At 34.1% G+C, this 27,269-nt stretch overlaps 1 protein-coding gene across 50 annotated transcripts in view; it reads left to right on the plus strand.

The window, feature by feature from the left end:
• The window catches only part of LOC136851609 (uncharacterized), a 318,348-nt gene that overhangs the window by 274,168 nt on the left and 16,911 nt on the right, over positions 1-27,269 (plus strand). For 7 of the 50 annotated variants that reach the window (XM_067125945.1, XM_067125934.1, XM_067125935.1 and 4 more), the window contains 12 exons: positions 566-783; positions 6,959-7,000; positions 7,800-7,979; positions 8,427-8,546; positions 9,458-9,558; positions 9,967-10,144; positions 10,701-10,789; positions 14,243-14,960; positions 15,399-15,520; positions 15,831-15,878; positions 16,361-16,564; positions 27,027-27,242. In XM_067125945.1, coding sequence (XP_066982046.1) covers positions 566-783; positions 6,959-7,000; positions 7,800-7,979; positions 8,427-8,546; positions 9,458-9,558; positions 9,967-10,144; positions 10,701-10,789; positions 14,243-14,960; positions 15,399-15,520; positions 15,831-15,878; positions 16,361-16,564; positions 27,027-27,242 — 2,236 coding nt within the window. The remainder of the gene's footprint in view (positions 1-565; positions 784-6,958; positions 7,001-7,799; positions 7,980-8,426; positions 8,547-9,457; positions 9,559-9,966; positions 10,145-10,700; positions 10,790-14,242; positions 14,961-15,398; positions 15,521-15,830; positions 15,879-16,360; positions 16,565-27,026; positions 27,243-27,269) is intronic. The other 43 variants (XM_067125952.1, XM_067125955.1, XM_067125938.1 and 40 more) reach the window with 11 other exon arrangements.

The raw sequence follows: 27,269 nt of genomic DNA on the forward strand, positions 1-27,269 counted from the left end.
TCTCTCTCTCTCTCTCTCTCTCTCACAGACAAAGGGAACACTAAATGATGTATGCGACCATAAGGATATAGTGCCTCTGCTGTACGCCGTCGCGACCTACCTCTTTTAGTGCTGTTTCTATGTTAATAATGATACATTAAGGAAATTGGCCTTATATTGAACGCAGGGATGTTAGTATACAGCAACAAGTTACCGTGCTCACAGCTAGCAATTACCGATTCGATTATTGCATGTGTAATTTATCGTAGTGTTGCCTGTTGAACGTTGATGATTGAAACATCTTCATATGAATATTAATCAGAAGTATGATATTTTTATGCTTTTGTCGTAAAAAGTTGAATAGAACGAAAAGGATACAGTTACAAATGATACCATTGTATAGTTCTGGCATGCACTCACCCATCCACACACACACACACACACACACACACACACACACACACACACACACACACACACACACACACACCTTTTGTCATAAAAGTATTAATACTGTGGTTACCAATACGCATAACATTTTCAAAGACAAAACCAGTTTAACAGCGCTCTCTCTGTTCTCTTGCAGTACGGGCGGGCAGTGTTATTTTCCTAGTGGGCGTGGGATCTCTGGTGTGCTGGAAACTTTGGGAGCATTGGAGGAAAGGCGGATCCAGCGCAGCCACGCCCACGCCCACCAGCACACCCCCATCCAGGCGCCCGCGAGGAATCCTTGCGTCTCTCCTCGAGGAAGACCTCGTCCAGGACCTTGACGACATCGAGGATGAGGATCCTGCTTTCATTCACGTAAGTCTTTCTTCCGATTCTGTTGATGCTGCTAGACATTTTGGGGTCACGGAGACGGTCCGCGTGGGCGAGAGCTAGGTCGAACACTCGGGTTAGTCAGAATGAAGGGGAGGGGTGATTTGCTCAGTTTAAATCCACGGCCCTTGTTCTAATAGCCCTTCTCCTCACCCACCCCCCTTAGTTTTTTTCAAGTTAGAAAATGTGTAAGGCAGGCACGGCAGGCCGAATCTAACTCGGCAGCTGCTACTTCCAACTGAATTAATTAGTCGCTGAACACCCAAACTGGCAGAGCAAATTAAATGAGGCTCGCTTATTGGCTCTTCAATAATTTTTTATTGTGAATCGAGACTGACGAAGCAAACACGCAGATATATATATAATAATATATATATATATATATATATATATATATATATATATATATATATATATATATATATATATATATATTAGATAAAAATAGTTATAGGAACAGTTTCAAGAGATGTTTCCCCCAGGTTAAGACAAAGCTTCCATTGAAAGCCTACGTTAAGGCTCTTGGTCGCAGTGCAGGTACGTAGCTCCTTTTATGCAGATGTAGCGATGCAAATGGAACTCTTCTGCTGTCACAAGCGCGCTGGATATCCAAACTCTTAGCATAGCGGCTCTTCATTGCTTTAGAAGAAATATATAAATTTTATATACAGAATCTACTGGTCACTTAATTACCAGATACATATGTAGTTGCAGTAACCAGTAACCACGCTGCCCTCATAACTTATCGATTTCTTCACAGTTGTTGGGTACGCTTGGCACTACAAAGCCCAAGATCCAAATGAAGAGGCAAATGAAACATTTCTGACGTCCGTAGCAGGATTCAATCCTGCATTCGGTATATCAGAACGAGGTCACGTTGCCTATCTGAGTCTGTGATGCATGAAGCATAAGATGTTCAGAATTTGTTCTGTATCGCAGACTTGCAAAAAATATACTTAAGATGATGAAGTAATGTAAAAGATAGAAGCATAAGTCAGCACTACTTTTATAATACAAAGTTATAAAGAATATCATCTCATATTCATAGTAGGCATTCAGCTCTTAAGTTATTTATTAATAGTTCCTCATATTTGTATCAGCCAGACATTTATGTACAAGGACTCTTTCTAATAATATTTAAGTTAAATTAAACTTTATAGTAAAAAAGTATGTTTATTAAAATGCATTGTATATTTTGAGATGCTTGACATCTGAAAAATCTAAAAATTTAAGGCATGGATCAATCTGTGATACTAGACGAATAAAGCCCTTTACGTAAAAACATTATGTATATTCAGACACAGAGTATGTCTTAAAAACGAATGTCGTAGAAACGAAAAGAATACTGCAGACAGATACAAGTAAGGCATGAATGGATATGAACATTTTTCCTTTAAGCGGTGTTTTGATTTTTATCCGCGTCTAAAGATCGTGGAGTGCAGAAGTCTGGTGTGTTTATTTTGTATTGCCTGAAGAGTTTGTGTACAGTGTAGAGTGAATACGTCAGATGAAGGTTCGTTCGTGTGTAATGTTGAGAGTTTGATTTCGTTCACTTTCTTTTTTCTTATTTCTATTTTAGGGTGTTTTAGTGTGTATTCAGTTATTACTAATTTATTGTTTTGATTTTTGGTGACATACCTACTGGTTTGCAATTTATGGCCTAATGAATTTACAAGGAATTGTGATGATCGCAGTACAAAACTTGAGTGACCCGTGTAAATTAGTTGTAATCTCATTTTCGCTTGTAGCTAACCAGTGATACATTATTGGAAATTATCGTACTTCGTCGCAGTGCCTATCAGCGCTTGAAAATATTTTTTTTTTTTTTACGTAAGGATGTCGAACAAAATATCTGTGCGAAGGCATCCGTTTGTATTCAAGTACATTGTCATGTACATACTTATTTGTTTAGGGTAGACATTTTTGTATCGTGAGAATTTTGCTGTATAATATTTCATGCAATATTTTTCTCGGCAGTAGTTTTTCTTTTTTCCTTTTTTTTCGAAGGCCAGCAATATTGACAAACTTATCTTCAAGGTTTCTATGGGGAAAAACATTGACGAATATGTTAGTTGTTAAACTTTCGAAGGTCGGGGCACGGTTTAAATTGCTTTATCTTATTTTTAAGGTTAAACTCATTTTTTTCTTTATATTAACTGACTGTTGTTTTGCTATTAATTGAACTGTTTTGCTATTAATTGAACTGTTTTGCTATTACGTAAGGCAAAATCTTCTTTGATTATAGCCTACAACTCTAAATAATTGGTTTTCGTATAGTTTTTTTTTTAATTATGTTATGTTGTGGCTTTCGATTAAGTGAATGTGATAGAGAGTTTTGTGATAATTTAAAAAAAGATGCCGATAAAATATGCTGCGTTTCTGTTTTGCACGTTACATCAGCAGTCTTGCATAAAAACATAGTTTTATATGTTCTCTGAAAGGATGAAATCAAATTACTGTTAGGAGTTTATTTGAATTAGATTATGCTGTTTCCTTGCATTAAACTTTTCTGTTGTTTTGGCAAATATTTTGCACATAACTGGGTTGTGAAGTATATCCAAGTGAAGAGATCTTTTTATAATAGATTATGCTGCGTCCTTCGGTGAGATGGATACGTCAAATGGTTCTGTAGTGATCAAAAACGCTGATGAATACTTCATGCGTCTGTCTTGCATACTGTATATGGATACATCAGCAATCTTGGATCAAAACACACTTCTGTTGGATCTTTCATCTTCGGCACAAACAGATCGTCTTCTCTTCAATTTAGTTTTGCCGCATAGGCAGATCTAGATGACCGCACAGCTTGAGTTAATCTCGGTGTTGGTTTATTTGTGACATCTGAAACCTGCTGTTGCGTAACGGGTTACGTATTGGTATGAACAATTTCCTTTTCTTTCGTATTTGTTCATTATAAAGAGTTGGCCAAACATCTTTTCTTCCACCGTCTCACTATAACTTGATCGTTTCATTTCTTCTCTCTTTTTATTTTTCCTAATTAGGTTACATAAAGTGGTCCCCACTGAAAGCATTGCTTAGGGTTCTTTGCAGCGTCCCTTCGGCCCCTAACTGCAACCCTTTTCTTTCCTTTTACTGTACCACCGTTCATATTCGCTTTCTTCCTTCTTACTTCCCACCCGCTTCTAACAGTAGTGCAACTGTGAGGTTTTCCTCCGTGTTACACCTTTGTAACCGTTTACTCTCAATTTTCCTTTCACCGCTGAATGACCTCATAGGTCCCAGCGCTTGGCCTTTGGCCTAAATCCTATTTTATTATCATAAAGTGGCCCATATCTGGGAGTTTTTAATTCCTTATTTATTTGAGATAGCTAATTCAGAACATTGCAAAAAAAAAAAACACACACAAAAAAGTTAGCCTAACATTTACAGAGAGACTATGCAAAGAAAATTAGGTGTTCACATATTGTCCACCATGTCAGCAATATGAATTTGTAGCGATCACGTCTTTGACAAGTAAATATATATATATATATATATATATATATATATATATATAGAGAGAGAGAGATAAGAGAGAGAGAGAGAGAGAGAGAGACCGTGAGAGAGACTAGGCTTATAACAGGATAGTGGAGTACTGAACCAGATTTATCTAGATTCAGACAGCCTTGTGCTGGCACGGGCTCTTGAAGTTAATGAGATCGGTTCCTCTTTATTCAGAACAGTCATTGTACACGATACTCCAAACTGGAGCATCACGTATATATTGTTCATTGTACTGTACTGTAGTTTCAAATGGAAGTGGGTTCTTACGAAATGTCGCTGTCACCGTTTACAGCCAGTTCTGAAATTGAAAATGCAAATCACACTAAATCATTAATGATTTTCGCCATACCTTTCGTCTTTTTCATGGCTGTTCCGATCCACTAGTAGAAGAATAACATTACCCAGATAACCCAACTCGAATACTGTACGATGTGTCGGTGTTGTCGTGCTGAAGGCTGACGTTTTTCATTATTTTTGAAATGTGGGTGAAACATGTACGGAAGTCCAGCATATCATTGTCTAATGTCTGAGTAACATTTCCTGAAAACATCCACAAAGAATTCAGATTATCTTTCACTGATCTGTACTCGAAGTTCCCAGAAACAATACGTTATCTTCCGCTCACTTTAGTCGTCAGCCATCGTGATAGTTCTCCCATTTCAACCCGTATTCCATATTTATCTTGACAAGCCAGAGTGTAATCTCTTGACAGCTCTTTTTGGTGTATCGTTCACATCTGATATATTTCACCTTCTGTAATTCATAAGTAAGCAAAAAGAGCAAGGCACTATGGGAGGATACATTTCCAAATTGTGATTGTAAGAACCTCTTGTACTTGGGTATGTGAGGACTACATTCGTTTTTATGCATGTGAAAGCGAGTCTCATTTGCGGTGTCTTTGAGAGTGCATCATTACCTCCTCCTTCATGTTTTATTTTTACAGCCCATGCGGGTAAAATATTTCTATTTAAAAAAAGTTGGTTATGCATGGAGATGGTAGATATCGTGACTATAATTTTCCCAAACCTTATTTTCGAAAGAAGGACAAAGGCAATTTCACATTTAATAACTGCACCTTAAATTTAGATAAAAGGCATCCATAATTTTAGATATGTTTATCACTCAAATAAGCGTTGTTGCGGTTGTATTTTGTGAATGAGGTCATTCATTTAAAAAAATTCCCAACACTGTTTGGCCTACTGTGTTTGCAACTTACGATGTAGTAGCTCAACTGATAAGTTTAAATTCTTCTCTAGAAGTGCATCCATCGATATTTTTGCCCCCCCTCTCTCTCTCTCTCTCTCTCTCTCTCTCTCTCTCTCTCTCTCTCTCTCTCTCTCTCTCTCTCTCTCTCTCTCTCTCTCTCTCTCTCTCTGGTAATTCAAACATATATATCCGAAGCCAGTTTTCCCTTGTTTAAGATAAGCCAGCCTTGTGCTGGTACGGCCTCTTGCTCCTGAAGCAGCCCGTAACGAACTTTCCTTGTTTATGAAAATTTCCGCATTATGAAACAAAATTAATTGAATAGAGTACAGTATAGCAGAAATTACAGTGTGTTCTGCGTTTTTTCACTGCGGGATATATATAAGTTTTGAAACATTATTCGGGTGTACCTCATTATAACCTTTGAGTGGTACGCTGAAGTTTTGTGAAAAAAAAAAATCATGTCTCATCGTCATCTTCTGACCATGACCAGATGTTAAAAGAAAAGCATTCGGGTCCATCATAAGCAAAACAGTCAGCGCCAGAGACCTTTCAGAGCCTTCAAAAAAAAAAAAAAATAAATGCACTTCGGAGTAAAATCTACAAGGTTTCTCGCACCTTTTAGAAAGCTTAAACATCCAGTGTTAGATCTCTCGGTTAGATCCCAGAGGGCTGACTCATACCTGACTCACACCTGTCTTGACGGAAAATGCAACATTTGCCAGTACAGCCTTCTTTGACTTCGAAGTACCACAGAGCTTGGTACCACAGAGCTTGGCTTGGTGTGATCCCATTGTCATGTGTAAGATGGCTGCTTGAAATTTTTATGTTGTCTATTTGTTGATATTATACTCGTTCTAGGCGGCTCCTTTATCTTTTGTTATTCATTTTTGTTATTATTATTATTATTATTATTATTGAAGGCTATGGTGAATAATCAGGTTCTTTACAGAGTACAGTAGTTCTCTTAAAACCTAAGGATTTGAATGTATTTTTAACATTATACCACGATTTACATGTAAGAAAATAGACTTCTTTTATCCTGTTAGTTATGATTATGGAATAAGGGATATTATAAATTTTTTGTTTCATATTTCAATGGATTTTACTTTAAGGAAGCCCCACCCCTCTTCTCTCTGTCAGTGATATCAGTAACTAAACCCACTTGATAGCTATGTATAGTTTTATGGTGTTTATTTCTCTCACTTTTGATATTAAGATTTTTGGGGTCAGTGTCCACATCATTTTTGACATCCATGGGATTCTGAGGACCTTAACCTCATTGTTTACATCCTGATATATTGAGCTCTACTCGATTGTATGATATTTTTATGTATCTCATTTTTGACAGTCATGATTTTTTGATCTCCGAATCTCATTTTTGACAGTCCTGATTTTGTGATCTCTACAGTATGTTATTTTTGACAGCCACGATCTTACAATCTCTCAACAGATTTTGGATCAAGGTCGACGGTACCTCCTGAGATTGGTCGTGGTCAGTACTTGTACAAAACAAGTTTAATATTAGTACGGCAAATACTAACAAGAAAGAGCTTCTGTTATTTAAGCAATCTAACTGTGCAAGTTGATTACTTGTGTATATAGATGTTTGGCCATAGTTTATATGCTGTATGATAACAGTTAACAGTGCTGGAGGCCGTAGTTGGTTCATTATAGCATACATAGTAGGAGTGTTTATACATTAAAAATACACATAGAATGTGTGTACTTATAAAAACACACAGTTTATTTGTATAGTGTGTTCCTGTGTTTAAGTGTAATGTAGAGGTGGAAGGGGAATACTAACATTTTTAGGAGTGCATTTTCTGTTTAGTGAAGAACTAAATTAATGTTTAATGTTTATTAACCATAAATGTCGTGTAGAAAGTCGAGGATTTGTTAAAAGCCAACTTTCTAACATTGTATGCCCAAATGAGAAACAGAGAACCATAGTTCAAGGAGTGCATAGAAAAAGAAAGCCCCATCTCCCTTTTTGTGCCCTCGAGTAGTGTCCAGAAATACACTAACATTTCATATGTGTAAAAATGTAAAATGTAGACACTCAAGTTTTGAACTGTCAAATTTCCCCTGTCTAAGGATTGTTTGGTTTCTGGTGTTTCAAGATACATTGATTCATTTTTTGTAACACAAAATTTCAGGTCCAGTCTTTAGTAATAAGAGGTAAAATACTTATCCAAGCTGTAAGGTTAAAAATGTGTTGCAGATTACCTTTGGTTGATCCCTTAGTTTCTTCCTGATTAGTGAAATTATATTTTATCTTATTTCCTCCACAGGGGAGATACTTTGGTCCTGACAGCCCTTGTAGTGAGGCCCCTTGTGAAGATGTCTCCCTCGTCAGTAGTATCGATGTCAGCGAAGCCAGCAACAGCGAATTTCATGCCCGCGACTATCTGGCGGATGCTAGCAACTCCTACTCTGCAGGAGATGCTGTAAGTTGCCCTGCCTTGCCTTTGGTGAGTTCCAGATCAAGGACGAGTTGCTGTAGTGTTTCGATGCACTTACAGACATTCTCGCTGGCCCAGCCATTACTTTCATAAGTTAATTGATGCCTTGTTATGTTAGAAAGGCTGTTTCTTGTATTGATTGAAAATGTGTAGGATGAAAGCACAGTGAATTAAAATTAGCTTCTTAAAGTCTAGTAAATAAGAGGAATTTGTGGCTATGAAAATAAATATCAAGAATGTCTGTGATACTTCTCGTAGCATTTTTATGCATTTAACTTTATGCACATTCAGATTTTGGTTTCCTCCAAGGTGTCTATTTCTTAATAAGAAAACATCTGTGTCCTTGTATAAGTTCAGTGTTAAAAATTTCTCTCCTATCGCTTATGTAAAATATCTAAAACATTCCCTATACTGTACAGCATAATGTCAAGAGATTACATTTGATTCACTCTTCAGGGATCTTCCTCTGAGAACAACAGTCTCCCTACTGATGAGGACTCAGACGCGGAGCTCTTTGGCAGTAGCAATCGAATCGTCAAGAGAAAGCACAAGGCTTCTGAGATCCACAGGAATCAGGTACTTGTGTAACTAATGTTTTCGTAGAGAGAGATGTTATGAGACATTTTCTGAAGGGCAGAATCATACTATTTTGATTGCATTTGAGACTTTTACATGGAAAGTAAATGTAAACTTTTTTCTTTAATTGGAAGTTTTTGCATTGTAAATGAGAGTTCTTTTTGTTTTGTGCCTTTTGCAAAATGTATTGGGAGTGTTTTTGTTTTCCAAAATAATCAACTGTATTTCACTTCATTGAATGAAAAGGCAGAAAAGTCTGAGTTTCATTTCATTTTCAGTTTTATTTTTTTAATTGTAATACCAAATCTTGATGTTCAGGTGTAAATAAATGTATATAAACTGAAAGCATTTGTTAAAATATTTTGTATCTAATTAAAATCATGATAATGTGAACTCTTGAGAGCCCTACCATAGTTTCTTTTCCAAGTGGTTAACTGCCATAAGTGTGGAATATGCTTTGTATGGAGGCTTCCCATCGGGCGAGTGAAGACCTATGAGAAATTTGCGTAGTATATTCAACTTTCAGATTTTTTTTCTTGAATTTTATGATAATTTTTAAAGAAATAGAATTTATACTTTGTGTACCAAGAAAGAATACACGTTTTATCTATCTCTTTAAACAATGATCAGTGGATTTATTTTCAAGTGTATGAACATGATAGTAAATTTTTCATCAAAATTTAAATAGTTACAAATTCAATAAAATTGCAGAATTCGGTGTTTAATTATGTAGTTAACACTAGGGATTATCTGTACTTTTTGTATCTTATTTTTAATGGCAGATTGAACAATAATGACTTTCCAAGTACATTTACTGTATTTTAATTCTCAGATTCAATCTTCCCATGGTGATGTAGCATGCCTTTCCACTTGTAGCAGAATCCTTCAAGACTACTTTTTTCTTGTTTCAGGTTCAAGGAACTCCATCAAAGCAATCTGCAGCCAATTCTCCAGCTATACAGATGACATCATCCCACTCTAATGGTGGAAGAAAGATCAGAAATGATAATAGGTAGGCTTTGGGTATTAATGTGAGCTTTAATATAGTGAGGTGTCTATCATAGTGCAGCTTAATGGAGTTAATTTTTCCACTGAAACTTTATCTTATAATTTCTGCTGTAAGTATGTGTAGTTATTTTCTTTACCCTCTTATAATTTCTGCTGTAAGTATGTGTAGTTATTTTCTTTGCCCTTACTGGTTCTTGGGTGTGATTTTGTCTATTTGATACTGTTCTCTTCCTTCAAATTATTTTGATTTATAGGTACAGTAAACTGTTGTTTCTTTATTCCTGCACATTGTTTTTAGTTTTTCATTGAGTGCAGCATGTAGTTAACCATAAATAAAATATCACGCTATAATTTCTTTTCAAGTGGAAAATATAACCAAACTTGCTAAGACAAGCAATGATTCCTTTCCTAGGTGTGGCCAAGCATACTCCTCTTCAGCCCCCACGACAAGTCATCCACTGCAGGATGGTTGGTTGTCCTCAGAATCTTCCCCTGTCCATAGGTCATCCTGTCCTCCTTGCCCAGCTCCATGGAGAGACTTAACAAGACCTCAGGGTGATGGATCAGAGACACCTGATTCAGAAGATCTTGTAAGTGATTCCCACCATGTAGCTTCAGTATTTACCAAACTCTTAAGAAAAATCATTTCTAAGGAGTGTACAGTACCTTGATTGGTAGTTCACTGTATGCCAACATGTGTAATGTGTTTAAGCATTAGGATAATGAGCTAAAGTAATGAGCACATACTTTGTAATGAATTTATATATGTATATTGCATTACATGGTCGGTCCATGGTTTCACCAAATACAGATTACTGTACTTGATGATCAGTAGGTTCTTGATCATAAGGTTCTATTTCATCAGTTTTTCTGAAACATGCAGGTATAATACTTTTCTGTAAGTTACTTTGTTATAAGCGATTGAAGTTCTGTCTGGCAATGATTATTGTAAAGTACTGTAGTAGGTTTTCATTAAATTTTATCCTATATGACTTGTTCATAGCAAAGAGAAATATACAGTACATCCAGTTTTATTAAGGAAAAAAGCAGAATTTTTTTTTTAACTACTTTATTACTTTGTTTATTTATAAAAATTTTTATAGTTTTTGCATTCCTGTCATTTGAAGTTTTATAAAATTATTGCAGGCTGAGAAAAAGAAGCGACTTCAACGAATATCTCCTCCACGCCATTCAGCAGGTGTTGAACAGGAAGAGAGCTGGTATACTGATAACAGGTATGTCTACATTTTTGTACCTAAGGTTTATGTAATGTCTTCTTCATGCTGTACTGTTTATATGGTTGCATGATATTAAGTGAAGTGGTAATTAATGGGCTTTTCATATATGTTATTTTGTCTTGTCTCATAGCTTTGTTTAAATAGAATCATATCTCATAGTTCCCTGTTTAAATAGAATTAGGCCTTCTTCTTTCTTAAGACGTTTACTTTGTTTAGTGAGTGTTTGCCATGATTAGTGTTTTTTTGTGACATTTTGTTCTGAACTTTAATTAATTCAGATATTTTTGCTCTTTTTTTTTATCAGATATGGATATATAAGGTATTGTGGTGTAGTTATGTTCTTTTTGTCATATCACCGAAACTAAGACTTCACTCTGCTTATCTGTGTTGAATGCATCTTTCTTTTGAGCCCTTAACTGTCTTGACTCCTAACTTAATTGAGTATGTATGTAATTAAATAAATAAATGATTATGAGCAGCTTTTGTTGTGATTCATTGGCAGGTACCTTTTTCTGCACTTACTAGTTACTTTCCTTTATTTCTGTCTGTGTAGATACTCTACCCTTTGTTCATTCATGATGGATTTTAATGTTTATTTTAAAGTTTGGTTTTCATCAGATTTCATCATGATACCCTAGTTTTCGTAACTTTTGTACATTACCATCATATCTTTTGCCTCTACAGTATTCAGTTTTTGGTCTTGCATACTGTGTTCTATTTGCATTTAGTTTTAAATCAGACTATTTAGTATCTTTCAAAAAGCAGGTACTACATTTTGCCTCTGCATGCATGCATTTCTGTTTGGAAAGTGTACCTTTAGCAATAAATTGCCTATATGATGAAATGCATATTTGGTAAATGTACTGTATAATAACAACCCCTCATCTCTCAGAAAATTAGCAGTGTTTTAACTCTTGAGTCATTCTCAGCTTTTAGCTCAATTTTAATAATTCTACATGATTTGAAAAGGCTTTTGAATTGATATAGTTATTTAATACCTTTCTCTGAAGCCTGTTGTTGAAGTTGTGTAAAACAAGTACAGTAATTTACATGCCCCTTTTTGTTCATTTTTCTCTATATAGATGTGTCAGGTTTCCATTAGCTATATATATTGAAGTATGACATTCTGGGGATCTGTAGTTTTTGGAAAACCTTTATTTCCACATTTTCCAACAACTTGCATTTTGTAATATTCAAAATACAGTATAAGGAATATTTTTGTCACTCGTATTCAAGTAGTGAAAACAACCCATTCTTATATAGGTATGCTCCATATTTTAAGTTAGTACTTTGAGCCGAGTTATTGTTGGTAGACAGCTTATTTTCTGTGTATTTAAGCAGTTTCTTTACTACTGTCCATATAATTTAAGAGCTAGTTTTATTTTCATTTGCTGGTATCTTGATTTATTGTCAAAGTGTTCCTGTTATAGTAATGCCATTAGTTCATACCAGTCAGACCCTAATAAGTTTAACAAAACTTTTCAGCTATACTTATCCATTAAAGTGAACAAAAGTACACACCAAAGCAAATTACACAAAAATAAAGTATCAGTGCATCTTAGTGTTTAGAAAACACTAAGATGGCTTACATTTTTGGAAATATATTGAAATAAGCTTAAATAACTTGATCATATACATCAAATTTACTTATAGATGCTTAGTAATAAGACACCTGAAGAGAGATGGCCATGAAGAACGGATATAAAATTCTGTGCACTGCAACCTGCGGAAATGGAGATGGTGCAGTCCACTGCACAAAAAGAATAACTTTTACAAAATTAACTTATTGTGCACAGTTTTATTATATATTTTAGTGCATGTCTTATGAACTATAATATATAAATATGTATAGCATACTAATATAATTGTTGTACATAAGTAAACCCTCCGTATTTGCTGGGGATGCGCACTGCAGCTCAAATTTAGGAGTACATTTCCTTGCCAATCTTTTATATATAGCGAATAAGGGTATGACGTAAAAATATATCGGTTCTATTCTACCTAACGTCATTTGTAACATACTACGGTAATTGTTTACTACTGTATGATGGTTGAAATACAAGCAGAACAACTGTTGTTATCTGATTTGGTTATAAGCAAAACAGCAGTTTCACGTTCAGTTGTTTAAGGCTGTTCGCATTTAAGAAAGAGTATAACGTTACTAACAATACTTTTACCATTCTCTTTTACTTTTTTATCTTCAAGATGGGATAAAGATATGGAAGAAAAGAAGTTGGTCTATTGTAATTTGGTCTCTCTTGCTGCCTGATTGTACGCTGGTGCCTGCACCCGCACAAATTTAAAAATATTGTATAAATATTGTCATAACGTATTAATTGCTTACTCCATCACAAAAATCGAATTATCGTAAGGTGAATTATCGTAACTCGAGCACTACCTGGGTACCTGAGTATTTTAATAGTTTTATCACAAAAAACTGCATTTAGTCATGAAAGTTATATGAGAATACAATACAGTGAACCCCCCGTATTTGCAGGGGATGCGTCCCACACACCCCCGCGAATAGGTCAAATCCGTGAATGCTTAAAACCCCTCTAAAAACACTTAGAACTGCCCATTTTGATAGCTTAAACCAAGAAAAACCTGTAAAAATGCTTATCACAAAAAGTGCATTTATTCATGAAAATTATAGGAAAATACAGTAATTAGTGAATATTTCTCAGTGAAAAATACCGCGAATGGGTGAATTTTCCGCGAATGATGGCTAGATATGTTCCACAGAGAAACCCGCGAACCATGAGAATGCGAATACAGGGGGTTTACTGTAATTAGTGAGTATTTCTCCGTGAAGAATACTGTTAATGGGCGAATTGTCCACAAATAATGTGTATATATGTTCCATAGAGAAATCCATGAATCGGTGAGTCCACGAATCGTGAGAACTTGAATACGGGGAGTTTACTTGAAATAGGACAACAGAATTGTAATGATCTGACCTTTATAAGGTCAAAGACTGATAAATTATACCAGAATGCTGTACAGAATTCTTATTGTGATTTGAGGTGTCAGTCAATATCAGATAGTTCCTCTGGAAGCAAACGTATGAAAAAGTCAGTTGTAAAGACTACATTTTAGTTTGGATTGTTCAGGCCGTCACTCTGCTCACAAATATATTTTTATTGTGTTAGTGTTGCTTTTTTATGCACATGACAAAAGGAGAGCCATAACTTATAACTCTGCATATCATAATACTGTTTAGTGGATCCTACAGTGATTTTAGGTGGTGCTATCTGCATAAAATCAAGAACATGTTTAGATTATAGCTGGAAAGCTTTTATGAATTTTGTTTTTTATTTTCATTCCTTGTCTTAGGGATTTAGGATATATTTGTATTTTCAGATATATTATAGAAGGATGAAATCTTTGTATTTTCAAATATGTTATTGAAGGATGAAATATGATACACATGCCTTTTCTTCTCTCTTACAGACTTCAGCCTGAAGGAGAAGAACGTCACAATGCAGCAGTTTCCAGCACTTCACTTAGTGATTTGATGGAAAGGATGAGACAGAGACACAGGGGATCAATCTCACGGGATAACTCTATAGCTTCAAATATGTCTGATGTTCTCCTCTCACCAGGAGGCTCAAGAAGATTTGCTTTCAAAAGAGAGGATTCTGTGTGTTCAAATATATCTGATTTTGCACCTTCCGAGTGCTCAGAAATGTCTTTAGATGTCTCACTGAAGGAAGATTTTGGATGCAAGACATTCTCATGCTTGAATGATATTGAACATGAATTGGATGACCTCAAGTCCTCCATGTTGGAAATGGATGAAGAAGTCACAAAATTCACATCAAAGCCTAATCCATACATGCTTAAAACAACATTTTCAGATTATTCTGTTACATCAGGGGATTCACGACCAGGGTCAGCTCTGGACATCATAAATAACCATCGTTCTCGAGCTACTATGAAAGGACTCATAGGCACAAAAGTTGGTACATCATCCGAGTCAGAGGTTATTGAAGGTGCAGTAGTTAATCCTTCACAGTCATCCAGTCAAGTAGTGTCTGGGTCAGAAGCAGAAGGATCCTTTGAGTGGGACTCACCTCAGCATGGATGGTCAAGCATGAAATGTCCTCCCCTCTCAAAACTTCCAGAACAACCATCTGAAGATGCAGAATCATCACGTGCATCAGTTCAGGTACATATATACTGTAGATGTTTTCTTTGAATTGCAGCAGTTAGGATTTTAATTTCGAAGTAGTAACAGATGTTACATAATTATTTTAGTGTTGTAGCTATGTTCTGTTATTATTGTTATTGTTACTGTTATTAACTAGAAAGTTATATGCTCTGTTATTATTGTTACTGTTACTATTATTAACTACAAAAATTACTAGCCCTCACATAGTCAGAAATATTTTGATAATGAAATTTCTGTTGAGTTATTAAATTCATATGTTGAAAACAACCCACTTTTCGTGAGATCCTTAATTTGTAGAATGATTTATTGTTCTTATAAAACTTGTTTACCTTTGCAAATAAATAACTAGGTCTTCATTTAATTAAGTTGTTTTTATTTTTTTTAGTTTTAACATCATGACCTACAATTTTTTATTGCCTTTTTCCTTCCATACAGGATGACATGATGCCTTCTTTAGAATGGGATAATGACTGCCTTCATCAGTATGCCGAAGAAGATACAGCTGCCACACGCGATGATCCAAACGATGATGTCTTCCATCCTAATTCTCACGATAGGTGTGTTATTTTACTTTGCTAAATATATAAGATGAAAAATTTGCTGGATACAAATTACTTAATTGATGCAAAATAGCTTGGTGCTCAAGTAATGTCTTTCAAACAGTTATCTCACTGGGTAACCAAAGCATCCTTTTAAGCTGGATGCTACATTGTATTATGACGATAAGGATTTTGTAACATTCTGTTCTGCTCAAGGCACCAAGGCAATACAGTGATTATAATCCATTGTAACAGACATTTAATAGCTTGCTAGTTATTTTTTTTTTCTGCTTATTAGTTAAGAAATAATCTTTCTTCTTACATGCAGCTTTGCTGAACTAGAAGGATATGAAGAGTATAAAGTAGTATGTAGCAGGTGAGCAGATCCTTCCCATAGAATGAAATCCCACACAGTATTCATGCCCTTTTCCCCACCATTGGTATTTCCCCCTCTTCTCTTATAATTTTATTTTTCTGATTTTGTACTTTGAAGGATTTAATTGTGTTATGGTACCCCTCTTCCGTAAAAGATGTTTTAGTATCCAAAAAGGTTAATTTTTTATGCTGTCATATATAACATTACAGTATTTCAAATTTATCACCTAACGCTTTACACAAGAAATATAAGGAGTATTTTCAAAATGCTAGGATGCGAATTTCATAGTACAGTGTACTATTATTTTTGTATTGTGCAATTCAAAATGTTCACTTAAAATGTTTATACTGTTCTTGGTTTAATACTATTTGTTATGTTTTAAAATTGTATTTTGGGCTCTTGTAACTTTTTAATATCAGCATGCATTCACTCAAACATACCTCAGGGTTTTAGCTGTTATTTCTTTTTTTTTTTTTGTACAGACAACAGTTACTTCCTGACCACTCATCCTTAGAACTAGATCTTGAAGAAGAACTTTTGTGTCAAACTGGATCCATAACAGAGAACACTGACTTACGCACTGCTCCAATGACTATATCAGTTGATTCTGCTATCCATTCAGCCACAGGATCTCGGTCCACTTCTTCCAGTCCTCTACCATCTGGCCTGAATCAATCTTTTCTCAGGTATGCTCCTTGGCAGCCATACCCTAAGGTGCATGTGTTAAATTCGCCTTACCAGTCATGTGCTTCATGGCAACCGTTAATGAAATCTACCCCTAGGGTGTGTGATTCTCAAGACATAGATAGCAGACCATACAATTCTATTTGTGTAAATAGTACATGGCCCCGGATGCACAAAAAAGTCTGTGAACAGCCTGAAGTCCCTATGCAGTCAACGGAGGTGAAACAAGAGGCAGTGATGGAAGAATCCTTAAGTCATGATTCAGCTCTTGAGTCCAGTTTGAGTGATAGATTAGTTGAAAGTTTTTCTGATCTCATGAGTCCTTGAATGTGAACTTATTTTTAATAATGTTGTAGTACAAGATTTTAGTGTAACTGAGAGGGAGAATTAATTTTGACTAACAGTGCCTTGAGTGTGAACTTCCAGTATTTGAAGCAGACCATGAATCACAAACAAAACATTGAGGAAGTTTTTGCAGTACTAGTGGCACTAGATAGATCCAGCCAGGGTGCTGCTTGGCTTGAAGCTGAAGACCTAACTACCTGCTTTCATCCACAGTTCATCAATTTGCAGGAGGTACCCAATTTGTGTTGTTGCATGTTGGTACCTAGTGTTGAATGATCTAACCACTGCCAAACTGCTTCTTAAATAATTTTTTGTTTCACATTTTTGTGACATCCATACATGGTTAGGTTTATTTTTCTTACAGCTTTAGTTAATTTATTTGCATTTATCTGTACAGGTATTAGTTCTTCATCTGCTATCATTGCTATACTTGAGCATTTTTCCTCTTCCAGTAGCAAGCATTGCCTTCTTAGGTGAGAGCTGGTTTACATTCAAAAAGACCTTTTAACAACATTATTTTTAGTTGCATGGACCTATACAGAAGACTTCCATAATTTCTACAGATTAGGGCAACTAGTCAAACATTTATGATTATCAGCTCTTCAATTTGGATTCATTTTCACATAAGTTAACATGTAATCACTCATTTTCTTTGAATTAGATTGTCACTAACAAATATCAATTTGAACAAGAACTGTAAAACCATAAAACAAATTTTTTTCAGTTTTGTAAAAATATTCTCAGATTAGATATTATTACATCTTAAGAGACAGGATCATATTTTCACAAAAAGAACAAGGATTAACATTAAGTAGGACTTGGAATGTGTCAGATTTAAGGTTTTTTGGTCTATTTTAAAAAGTTTTGAAGGAACTTCAGAATTTCTCTGAAAACAATAACCACAGTTGTATAAAGATTTATTTTTGAAGTGTGAATGGCTAATATACATAAGAAATCATATAGGTGAAGTGAGAATTATAAAAAGGATAGATTGAAATAATAAAATTTGCAATGAAATAGTAACACCGGAAAATTGGAAATAAAAATACAAGCTTCCTGCTCTTTGTTAAATTATATATGAAATGTTTTGTATCTGTGATGAAGCAAATGAAGAGTGACTTAAGATAAATAGAGGGAAAGTTATAAGTATTCTGTGAGATGCTGGAAACTTCTCATAAAACTAAGGTAATGTAACTTGTTCGTTAAAGTAGCTTGTAATTTATGCTCTTTAAACATAACATTCTTAGTAGAGGGTTGAATTTTTCATATGGTATGCATGTGGAGTATGCGTATTCTTGATATTTAAATTTTGACCTTTAATTTGTATATCTCTCACAATTATATGATCTTATCTAGAAATTCTCTTGCAATAAGCTTACACACCTGTTGAAGGAATGAATGCAACTGCCAATATTCTTATGAGGAATTAACCCATTCACTGCATTCCATCAAATCTGATTAAAGATCCGAATTGTCCAGTTTATAAATAAACTTTTTATTTTATTTGAATGTGTAAATTTAAATCTTTCCAGAATTATTTATGTATCATGACTAATTATTCACGTCAATACAGTACTTTATGGTTAAAAGTTCATTTTGCGATTGGTACCGTAAATTAAAGTGGAAGCTGGTAGTACTTGACTTTAATGATAAAAGTAAGCATGATCAATCTGCAGTGTCTGGACTATTGATGTGAGATAATCAGGTTAGCATAAATTGGAATCTGCACTTAAGCATGATGTCTTTTGAGTGCATGAAAGCACATTGGTACAAGTTCTCTTTCTTTTTTATATTATTCTCGAGTCATGTATGAGTGGAGAAATCGGCTCATTCTTTTTAATTTAACAGAAATATATCCATGGGTATTGTCTTGAAACTCATACAACCTTGACCCTTTTAACGAGAAAATTTAACAAATCATGAGTTGGCTTTTATATAGAATGCATATGTTTAAAGTAATGATAAATCAGCTTATCCATATTTTTAACAGTCTGTTAAGAAGCATGTAAATCATTTAGCAAGTTGTAAATTTTTGAGCTGTGTTTAGCATTGAATCCATTATTTTTAATTATCTAATGTTGCAGTCTGATGCAGTTAAATAAGGTGCAGTTCAAGTTTGATCACTCTTTCTTTAATAGGATTTTATTAATTAAAGTAAATCTTGTTTATTTCTCTAACAAAATTCTTGTTTGCAAGCATGTTTTGACGACTAATCAGTATCACACATAAAAGCAAAAGCCACAGTAAATGGCATTTGTCCCAATTACATACTCTTATTATAAAGAGTATGGTGTATATTTTCCCTTGTAGTTATTGTTTTAAGTTACAGTATTGTTTTAATTGTATTTTTTTACAAAATTCAGCATTTTCTTTTCTGGAGCATCACTGAATTTTAAACAATAATCATACAACTTGTGCACATGACATCTTTGACATCTTTTCTATATGATTTCATGAGTGCTCTTCCATTTATTTTATTTTTATTATAATATAAGTGTCTTGCTGATGAATAATTCAAATATGGTAGGCTAAACTCGAGTATGAACAGTAAGCAAAGATAAAGTGAATGAATATGTATATTGTATGCCTGTAAGACACACAGTAACATATAGGCTAAATGTTATAAGGAATATTGTTTACATCAATATTTAAGAGAAATTGCTCGGAGATAAGATGCATACTGCTTCAAGAGACATCATTACATAAAGCTACCTAATACCATATAAATGTTAGAAAAGCTGTACTATACTGTGTTCTATTTTTGCACTGGATGCAAACAAAGAAGTGCATTGTTTCATGGCAGCATTCAATATTTTCTAACCATCTTTGCTCAAGAGGCAACCATATAACCAAGGGCTGAGCTTACAACCACCTGTAATGCATTCCACAAATAACCAGATGCCCAACAAGAACCCATGTGCTCTTTGCACTACAATTAGATATGGGTAGAGTTGCCAGTGGTTCATGAAGAATAAGCAGAAGTCTTGAAACAATTCTCTCGGTTTTGCCTTGTTAAAGTGATATATTTTTGGGATGCATTGGTTTATATATAATTTATTTGTAAAAGTGTATAGTCTACAAAAATAGTCTTATCATCGTTAGTTTGATTAGATTAAAATCAAAAGGAAGAGAAATTTGGCAACCACCTCAAGTGAGGCAAAAGCTAAGTAGACTAGAGACCAAAATAGCCTAGTGGTGTGTGAAGCAGGAAGCCTCAGCATGCTTCTCTCCACAGTTGTAGAAAGTGCTCTCTCAGTTCTAGCTGAAAGATTAGTGCAATGGATAGCTGAAGCAGCCATAGACCATTTTTAGTGAGTAAAATACATCAGATAAAATAAAATAGCTTAAGTGCAGATGCTGTGTACCGTAGTGGCACAGTACAATGTTCATTCATGCATATTTTGTGCTCTGGTAAGAGGATCTGTGGTGAATTTAACTTTTCGTGATGGTTGTTATCTGTACATAATAGTTAGCAGGCCATTTGATATGATGGATACTCTATTATGGTAAATGTGAAGGGAATAACTTGTAGTTCTAAGAATGAATCATATGTTAAATAAGAAAGTACCTGCATTAACTTTAAAAACTTGTATGTTAAGTAGATCACTCATCTCCATTGCTCACATAATAAAGCCTAAGTTGTTTTACATTAAGTGCTAGATTAGTAATGCAGTATGTTAGGTAATCCCTGAAAAGTCCACAGTAAGATAATTCAGTGAAAAGTTGATGATGAAAACCCTTCATAGCCACAAATCAGGCAGGCCTAAAATTTGCTAATACTCTATTGACCTTTCTTATCATAGAAATAAAGAAAATTAAACTTTCCTACTATGGAAATAGTGAAAAGTACAAGCTAAATATTTGATAGGGTATTGTTGGAAAATTTCAGTTTATCGAGATAGTCTTTGTTTTGATTTTAATGGCCTTTTGTATCTTTGCTTTCTTCTGTGAATACAGATCATAATACATGTTAGTTTCAATTGAGCTTTACAGATTCACTTCTCCAAATTGCTTTGAGGTTTACATATTTTACTCTTGAAGAGGGTATATGGCACATTGGAACTTTTGCTCCATCGTGGTCTTATTAAATTGTTGAAGTTATTCAAGGTCAGAAACCAGAGAAACTTGGGAATAATGTAATCAATAGGAATGCATCCCCACAGTATGGATTTTAATGAGTTGATAAGGGGAGCGTATTCTACAAAGCAAAGTAAGAAACTAAACCATTACACATATTTTATAGCAGATAAGATATTGGTTTTAGTCGTTTTTACATGTTCCTAGTTTTGACAAATATCAGTTTTGTTACTCTAAAGAGGCCACCATCTCTGAAATCATGTTAGAGATGCTGTTAATGCTCCTCAGGTCGGGAGTGGAATGGGTGATTGGTAATAGCTGGATTGTTCTTTATTTTTTTTTTTTTTTCATTCTGTGTTAGAGCACAATGAGGGTAATATCTACATTTTCAATTTTTGCTTTGCTCACTGTTTCTTGCAGCAATGTTACTCCCTCCCTTCCTACTTTTTTGAAGTTAAATTGTGTAGCTGCCTAGATGTTAGACTTTAATAAACTCGGCTCATATTTGGTTTATACATTGCAAATTTACCAGACTTTAAAAAGTCTTCATTTTTTTTTTAGTTACTACAATAGCTTAGTCCTGTTTACAAACTGGAGGATCCTAACTGGTGACACATTAGCACAATTACAGATAATTCATGTATTGTATTTGTAAATATTTACAAATCATTATGTTTTATCCCTTATTTAATACAGCTCATAATCTCTCAGGGTTTCACTTCATCATTTTTGGTTTTGTTAATGCTTACAACTTGCACATTTTTAAATTGAGCTCTTAATGTCACTTCCAGTATTAAATTACTTGAGGCATATTGTTATTTAGTTGATTAGTTGTGAATCCACAAAAGATTATTTAGTGTTTCTAATCAAATAATGAATACTTTGCTTTAAATTATAAAGCATCCATTTTCTTTAGACTCTTACTCATGTGCTTAGTTTCCTCTCATTTGTTATGAATACAGTCACACTGATAATTAAGCTTATATTTTTTTGTGTGTTTGGCAGTAGAGCATTTGTTTGGAAAGCAAATGTCAAAGATAGTATAGTTTTAAATAAAAGATATCCAAAATGTAAACTATACAAGTTATATTAGATTACAGGATAGAAAAATAGCTTATAAAAATTTTTATATGTGAATGGATTTCCATTTTATTTGGGAAATGTCATGATATAAAAGATGTTTATAAGCTTTGAAAAGTGGTGATACTTTCTACTATTGGAGACAGTAGTGACAATTATGTTTCAGTTTTGAATATGAAATGTATTGTTTCTTTTGGGTTCATCATTTGCTAAACAATGTATGGAATTTTTAATAAAATGCCTTTCAACAAGAATAAAAATGAAAAAGACTAGTAGTCCTTTTATATCTATACTGTCTAGTTTTTATGCCAATTACAAAAAGTGGCTAGAAAAAAAAACAATGTTGTTTAAAGGAAGGCACAACAATTGTGTATATACAGTAATTGGTGTAACATGCTGGAGTAATTGAAGATGCTGAACTTTCGCAGCAGTTAAGGTAATACAGTACAGTGCTAGTATTTTCTTGAATAACTTATTGAGGCCATTTGGTGGTTTTTACAAGTAAGTTTTTCCTTTGGTAACTAATTTTTCTAATTTACTTATGTGAATGTGAATTGAAACTTGCAATACATTTCATGTGCATGAAATTTTTGGGTCACACAGATGAGACTTCATCTTATTTTTTCTTTCTCTTTGCTGTCCTTGGTCTCCTTCTTTAATCCTAGCACGCAAAAACCTTTTAGTTTAGTTGTAAGATAGCCATTAAAAGTGGTGTTGTTTAGTACTGACGCTTCATAAAATTTAATTTTCTCTAGGGATGTTTTCTTGCCTTTCATAAGATAATGACAGGAATTTCTGTATTAAAGTCTTTTGCTTACTTTTTAAAATTTGCATATAATGCAAGGATTAATGTGAAGCGTAGTTTAGATAACAATCCTCTTTGCCTTAATGAAAAAGTGTTATAGGAGTTAAAGACCTCATAAAATTACTTAAGCCTACATACCTGGTAAAGTGCTGAATAGCTGCTCAGATTAGCAAAACAGTGGATTGTGTTTGGGAGTTGCTCTCCCTGTTCTTGTAAATTGTTCATGTTGCCTGTCAAAAACAGCAGTTCTTTGGCTACTTTTAGAGAAATAATTTTAACTTGTTTTATTGAGTCCCTTCTTGAGTGTAACGTTGACTGTAATGTTTTCCCTAACATAAAGATGACAAAAGTAAAACACTTATACAGAAGGAAGCATCCAGCTGTTAAATGAAAAAGACCGTCACACATGCGATACTGGTCACATCAACCTGTATAATCACCGCTTAAACTTTTCACTAATACACCACATTTCAAGTACGCTTCATTTTGACAATAAAAGTAAATATTTCATAAAATGGAACAGAAAAGTGCTCGGTACCAAATGCCAATCAGTAAATATGAAATTATGAGGTAAATGTGAACATTTCACGACATCCCTTTTATTCAATTACATGATAACCGCAAGAAATAAAATATTCACACAAAGAAATCATATAACAATCTTAATGAAACTTTTTGCAGGTAGCATTAGATATGATTTCTAGACCCTGAGGGTGAACCATGACGTATCACTAGCAAGGAAATAAGTCATCTTGGCACATGTAGTTGAAGATACATTTCTCTGATCATTGTAATTATTCTCAGTTTAATAGACTCCCTTTCCTAATGCTGAATGATTTTCCTTTTTCACACTTAGGGAACATAGCTTCAACCCTTGCAGGGGACTACATGCTAGGGGATTGGACTTTGTGAATTGCCTTAACCATTAGGATTCGTTCACAAATTTTAAAAAAGTACTTCCTGAGTATCAGTTTTCCCTCTCTAGTAGGAGCTTTAAAACACTCAGGCACATTCCAGGAAGTTTCATTCAAAATCTGCTATGATTGATTTGAGGGATAGCTGCTTAGGTACATTTTGCCATTTGGTTTCCTTATCTTCATGACCATTTTCCCCAGTCTCTGAATTCAAGCTTACAAATAAAGAAGCATGGCTTGGGCCAACAACTTTTCACTTCTCACATTTACATGAAGTAATATGGGAAACATTAGATAAGGTAGAGACCATTTTTCTAGAAAACCTAAAACCACTCGGTCCACTGCTCAAGTTGTTGTCATGGGTAAAAAAAAAAATTTGGAATTTATATGACCAAGTGCAAAATTCAAAATGGAATTAATATGAATAAGTCAAAACTTCACAGTAATTTAAATGTTTTATAGATACAAAACATGCAGTGTATTTATACTTTTAGTGTCCTGTTAGGAGTTCCTTTACTTGGTGTATGACTTTGTCTGCAGACAGGCAAAACAATGGGACTTGCTTTAGCAATCAGAAGCCTTACCCCATTGTTAATCTTCACTATACTAGTTTAAGCAGCTATTTGATGTTAGGCTTTTCTGCCTTGAAAATTTAAGTGTATGCAGGCATAAGTAACAATAGAGGGCTCTATATGTGTATGATATATACAATATTTTGAATTTTGTATGCTTGTGTCAAGCTGCCATAACTTCAGGAAGTCTTTCTGTTCTATAAAATATTTAGAAATGTCATAAGTTTTATTACATTTCATTGGTAAAAAATATTTCTTCATGCCAGTTTACAAGATATCACAAAAAAGAATTGAAAGAAGCCCATTTCCAGACTATTATGGTCAGTACAGAAGTGTTGTGCTAGAATTAGATTAAGAACAGTAGATTAACATAGTCTAGTTTGAAGGGTTGATGTGAGAACTTAAGCAAACGTCCTTGAGGTCTTGGACAGCTATAATTTAAGATATTAGTTTTGAAACTTTTTAGTCAATTATAATACTGTACATTACTTCAATGTCTTGTCATATCCATGGTCCTGCTGCATTTGTGTATCTTATAATACCAATATTTTTCATTTCTTTGTGTGTCAATGTGAAAGTTATAGTATTGTTATTGATCTTGCTGCTTGATTGTAACAGTGGGAAGGCAACTATTATTTAACTTTCATACAGAAAATAATCCTGCACTTTATTATGTGAATTGATAGTTACTTTTTCTCTGCTGAAGTTTGTTTGACAATGGCTGGTCCCCAGACAATTTTTACTTTAGTTTTAACTGAATGTTAGATACAGTTTACCCAAGAACATCAAGAAATTTACTCATCCTTAAGTATTGTAGCTTTTAAAAGTTTAGTTTTTATTGTTAGGACATTATCCTAGTATTATTTGTTTAAATATTGACATAGCAATATATAATTTGCATTGCTTTAGAATTTAATGAGAATTTTGCATTGGTTTCTCTTTTGCATACCTCATGGTTTCCAATCAGACAGGTATGAGTTAAGTTCTATCTCTGTAAGTGACAAAGAGATTTATGTATGCCTCATAATATTATCCAGCATTGCATTTCATTGTGCTACTGTAGTTGAAACATTTTTGTACTGCCACTGATTATAATTAGTACCTAGAAGTTTTTTAATTTTTAATTTTTGCCATTCATTTTAATACAGTACAATGTTTTCAAAGTGTAGCTAGTTGGTTAATTTTATAGTTCCTGAATCACAGTTTTAGCTTTTCCAAACAAAAATGAGAGATTAGTTTAAATTCTCTTTTTAATATAGCATTAAATTTTAATGACAACTTAATCACTTAATTATGTACCCTTGTGTTTTTTAAGTTAGCTTGGTTACTTTAATACTTTAAATTGTACTAGTAGCCTTGAGGATTCATTTACTGTATTTTAAACTGTAATTAAGTTATTGTAAGTTACTTAAAATTGGATTCCTGTATGAGGAAAGATAATTGGCATCATAATGTATCAAGTTTTCCTTAAATTCCAAATTTATAAGTCCAATATCCTACTAACATTAAGTATTTTTTATAGAAATTACTAACTTTTTATATAGTATAATGGTAAAAGAATATTGCATATTGTTTAAATTTAAGTAAATTGTCATTGTATACTGTATTCATGTTGTAATTTGCTAATTTAAAATGAATATTGCTAGTATGTATGCATTAAGCTACTAAATCATGTTAACTAGTAAATAAGGTACTGTAGCTTTTAAGTGTCAGTATGATACTGATAAATTAGTCATAGATTCATTACAAGATAAAGGTAAGCTTTAACTTGACACCATTGGTGATGTTATTCTGTTACGGCCATTGTAAAAAGATTTAAAAGAAAATATTTAGTCTATAATGTGAACATATACCAAATCTTTGTTTCAAAATTTGGTTCATTCCCTAAATTAGTGATGCAAATTGCTGTGAAAATTATCATGGTAGTAGTAACTAGCCTAGCCTCATTCAAGTTGAATAGCATTTACTTTTACCAGTGTGTATGACTGTTTGATATATCTAGTTTATCTTCTCAATCAGTAGGAAGATAAAATTCAGTAAATTTTTTTATAAGCAATTACTAATCATTTTGATTCTTAACTTTTATTCTAAAATTCAGAGGTGTCTACAGTACAAGTTTTAATCATGGAAGGGTTCATATTCATGAGGAAGGCACTCTGAAGTAGCATACCAGCTAACTGTTTTCTTCTATTTTCCTTTTTTCTCTATTTCTTGAACTTAGTGTAGTGTACCTGTTACATTCCAGATAAGTGAATCTTTCAAAACCTCTAGTACTTTTCAGTAAGGTGATTGAGTACAGTATAAGGAGACAACATTAAGTATTTTGCCCAAAAATATTCATAAAACTAATTTCTTGTAATAGTTTCATATGCATATTTGGCAGTGTTTTTATTTTTGTTTTATTTCCTTATAGCCTGCAGCTCTAAGCAGTGCATTGGTAGCAATATCTAATTCATTATACTGTAATGATTTTTATATTTTCCAAAACAAATTGCACTGCAGTGTTTAGGCAGCTTAAAGAAGACTTTGATGACTGGTATCTGTGACAGAAGCACTGAACTTCATGAGCTAGTTTTCTAAATGCTCGTAGATGACAGTAACTTTGGCGGCTGTGTGTCAAAAGGGCTTTTATTTTGCATTGCACGTCTCATGCTTGCACCCTGGCTTACAGCTCGTCAGGCCTGGCTAGCAGCTGCGAGATCTCCCCAACAACCCCTGATTCAGAATCTGCTGGTTGGTCCAGTTGGGATCGCCGATTAGGGCCAGGGGAGTTTGGTAGCAAGGTCCGACGCTACTGGAGCTCAGAGGAGAGTGGGTATATGGAAGGGCTTGACACATCTCTGGACACTTCTGTACTAGCACACCTTTCACCTGTGCACGAGATCAAGTGAGCTGAATATAGTCTGTAAGGGAA

The sequence above is a fragment of the Macrobrachium rosenbergii genome, chromosome 23 (assembly GCF_040412425.1).
Source record: "Macrobrachium rosenbergii isolate ZJJX-2024 chromosome 23, ASM4041242v1, whole genome shotgun sequence".
Taxonomy (NCBI): domain Eukaryota; kingdom Metazoa; phylum Arthropoda; class Malacostraca; order Decapoda; family Palaemonidae; genus Macrobrachium; species Macrobrachium rosenbergii.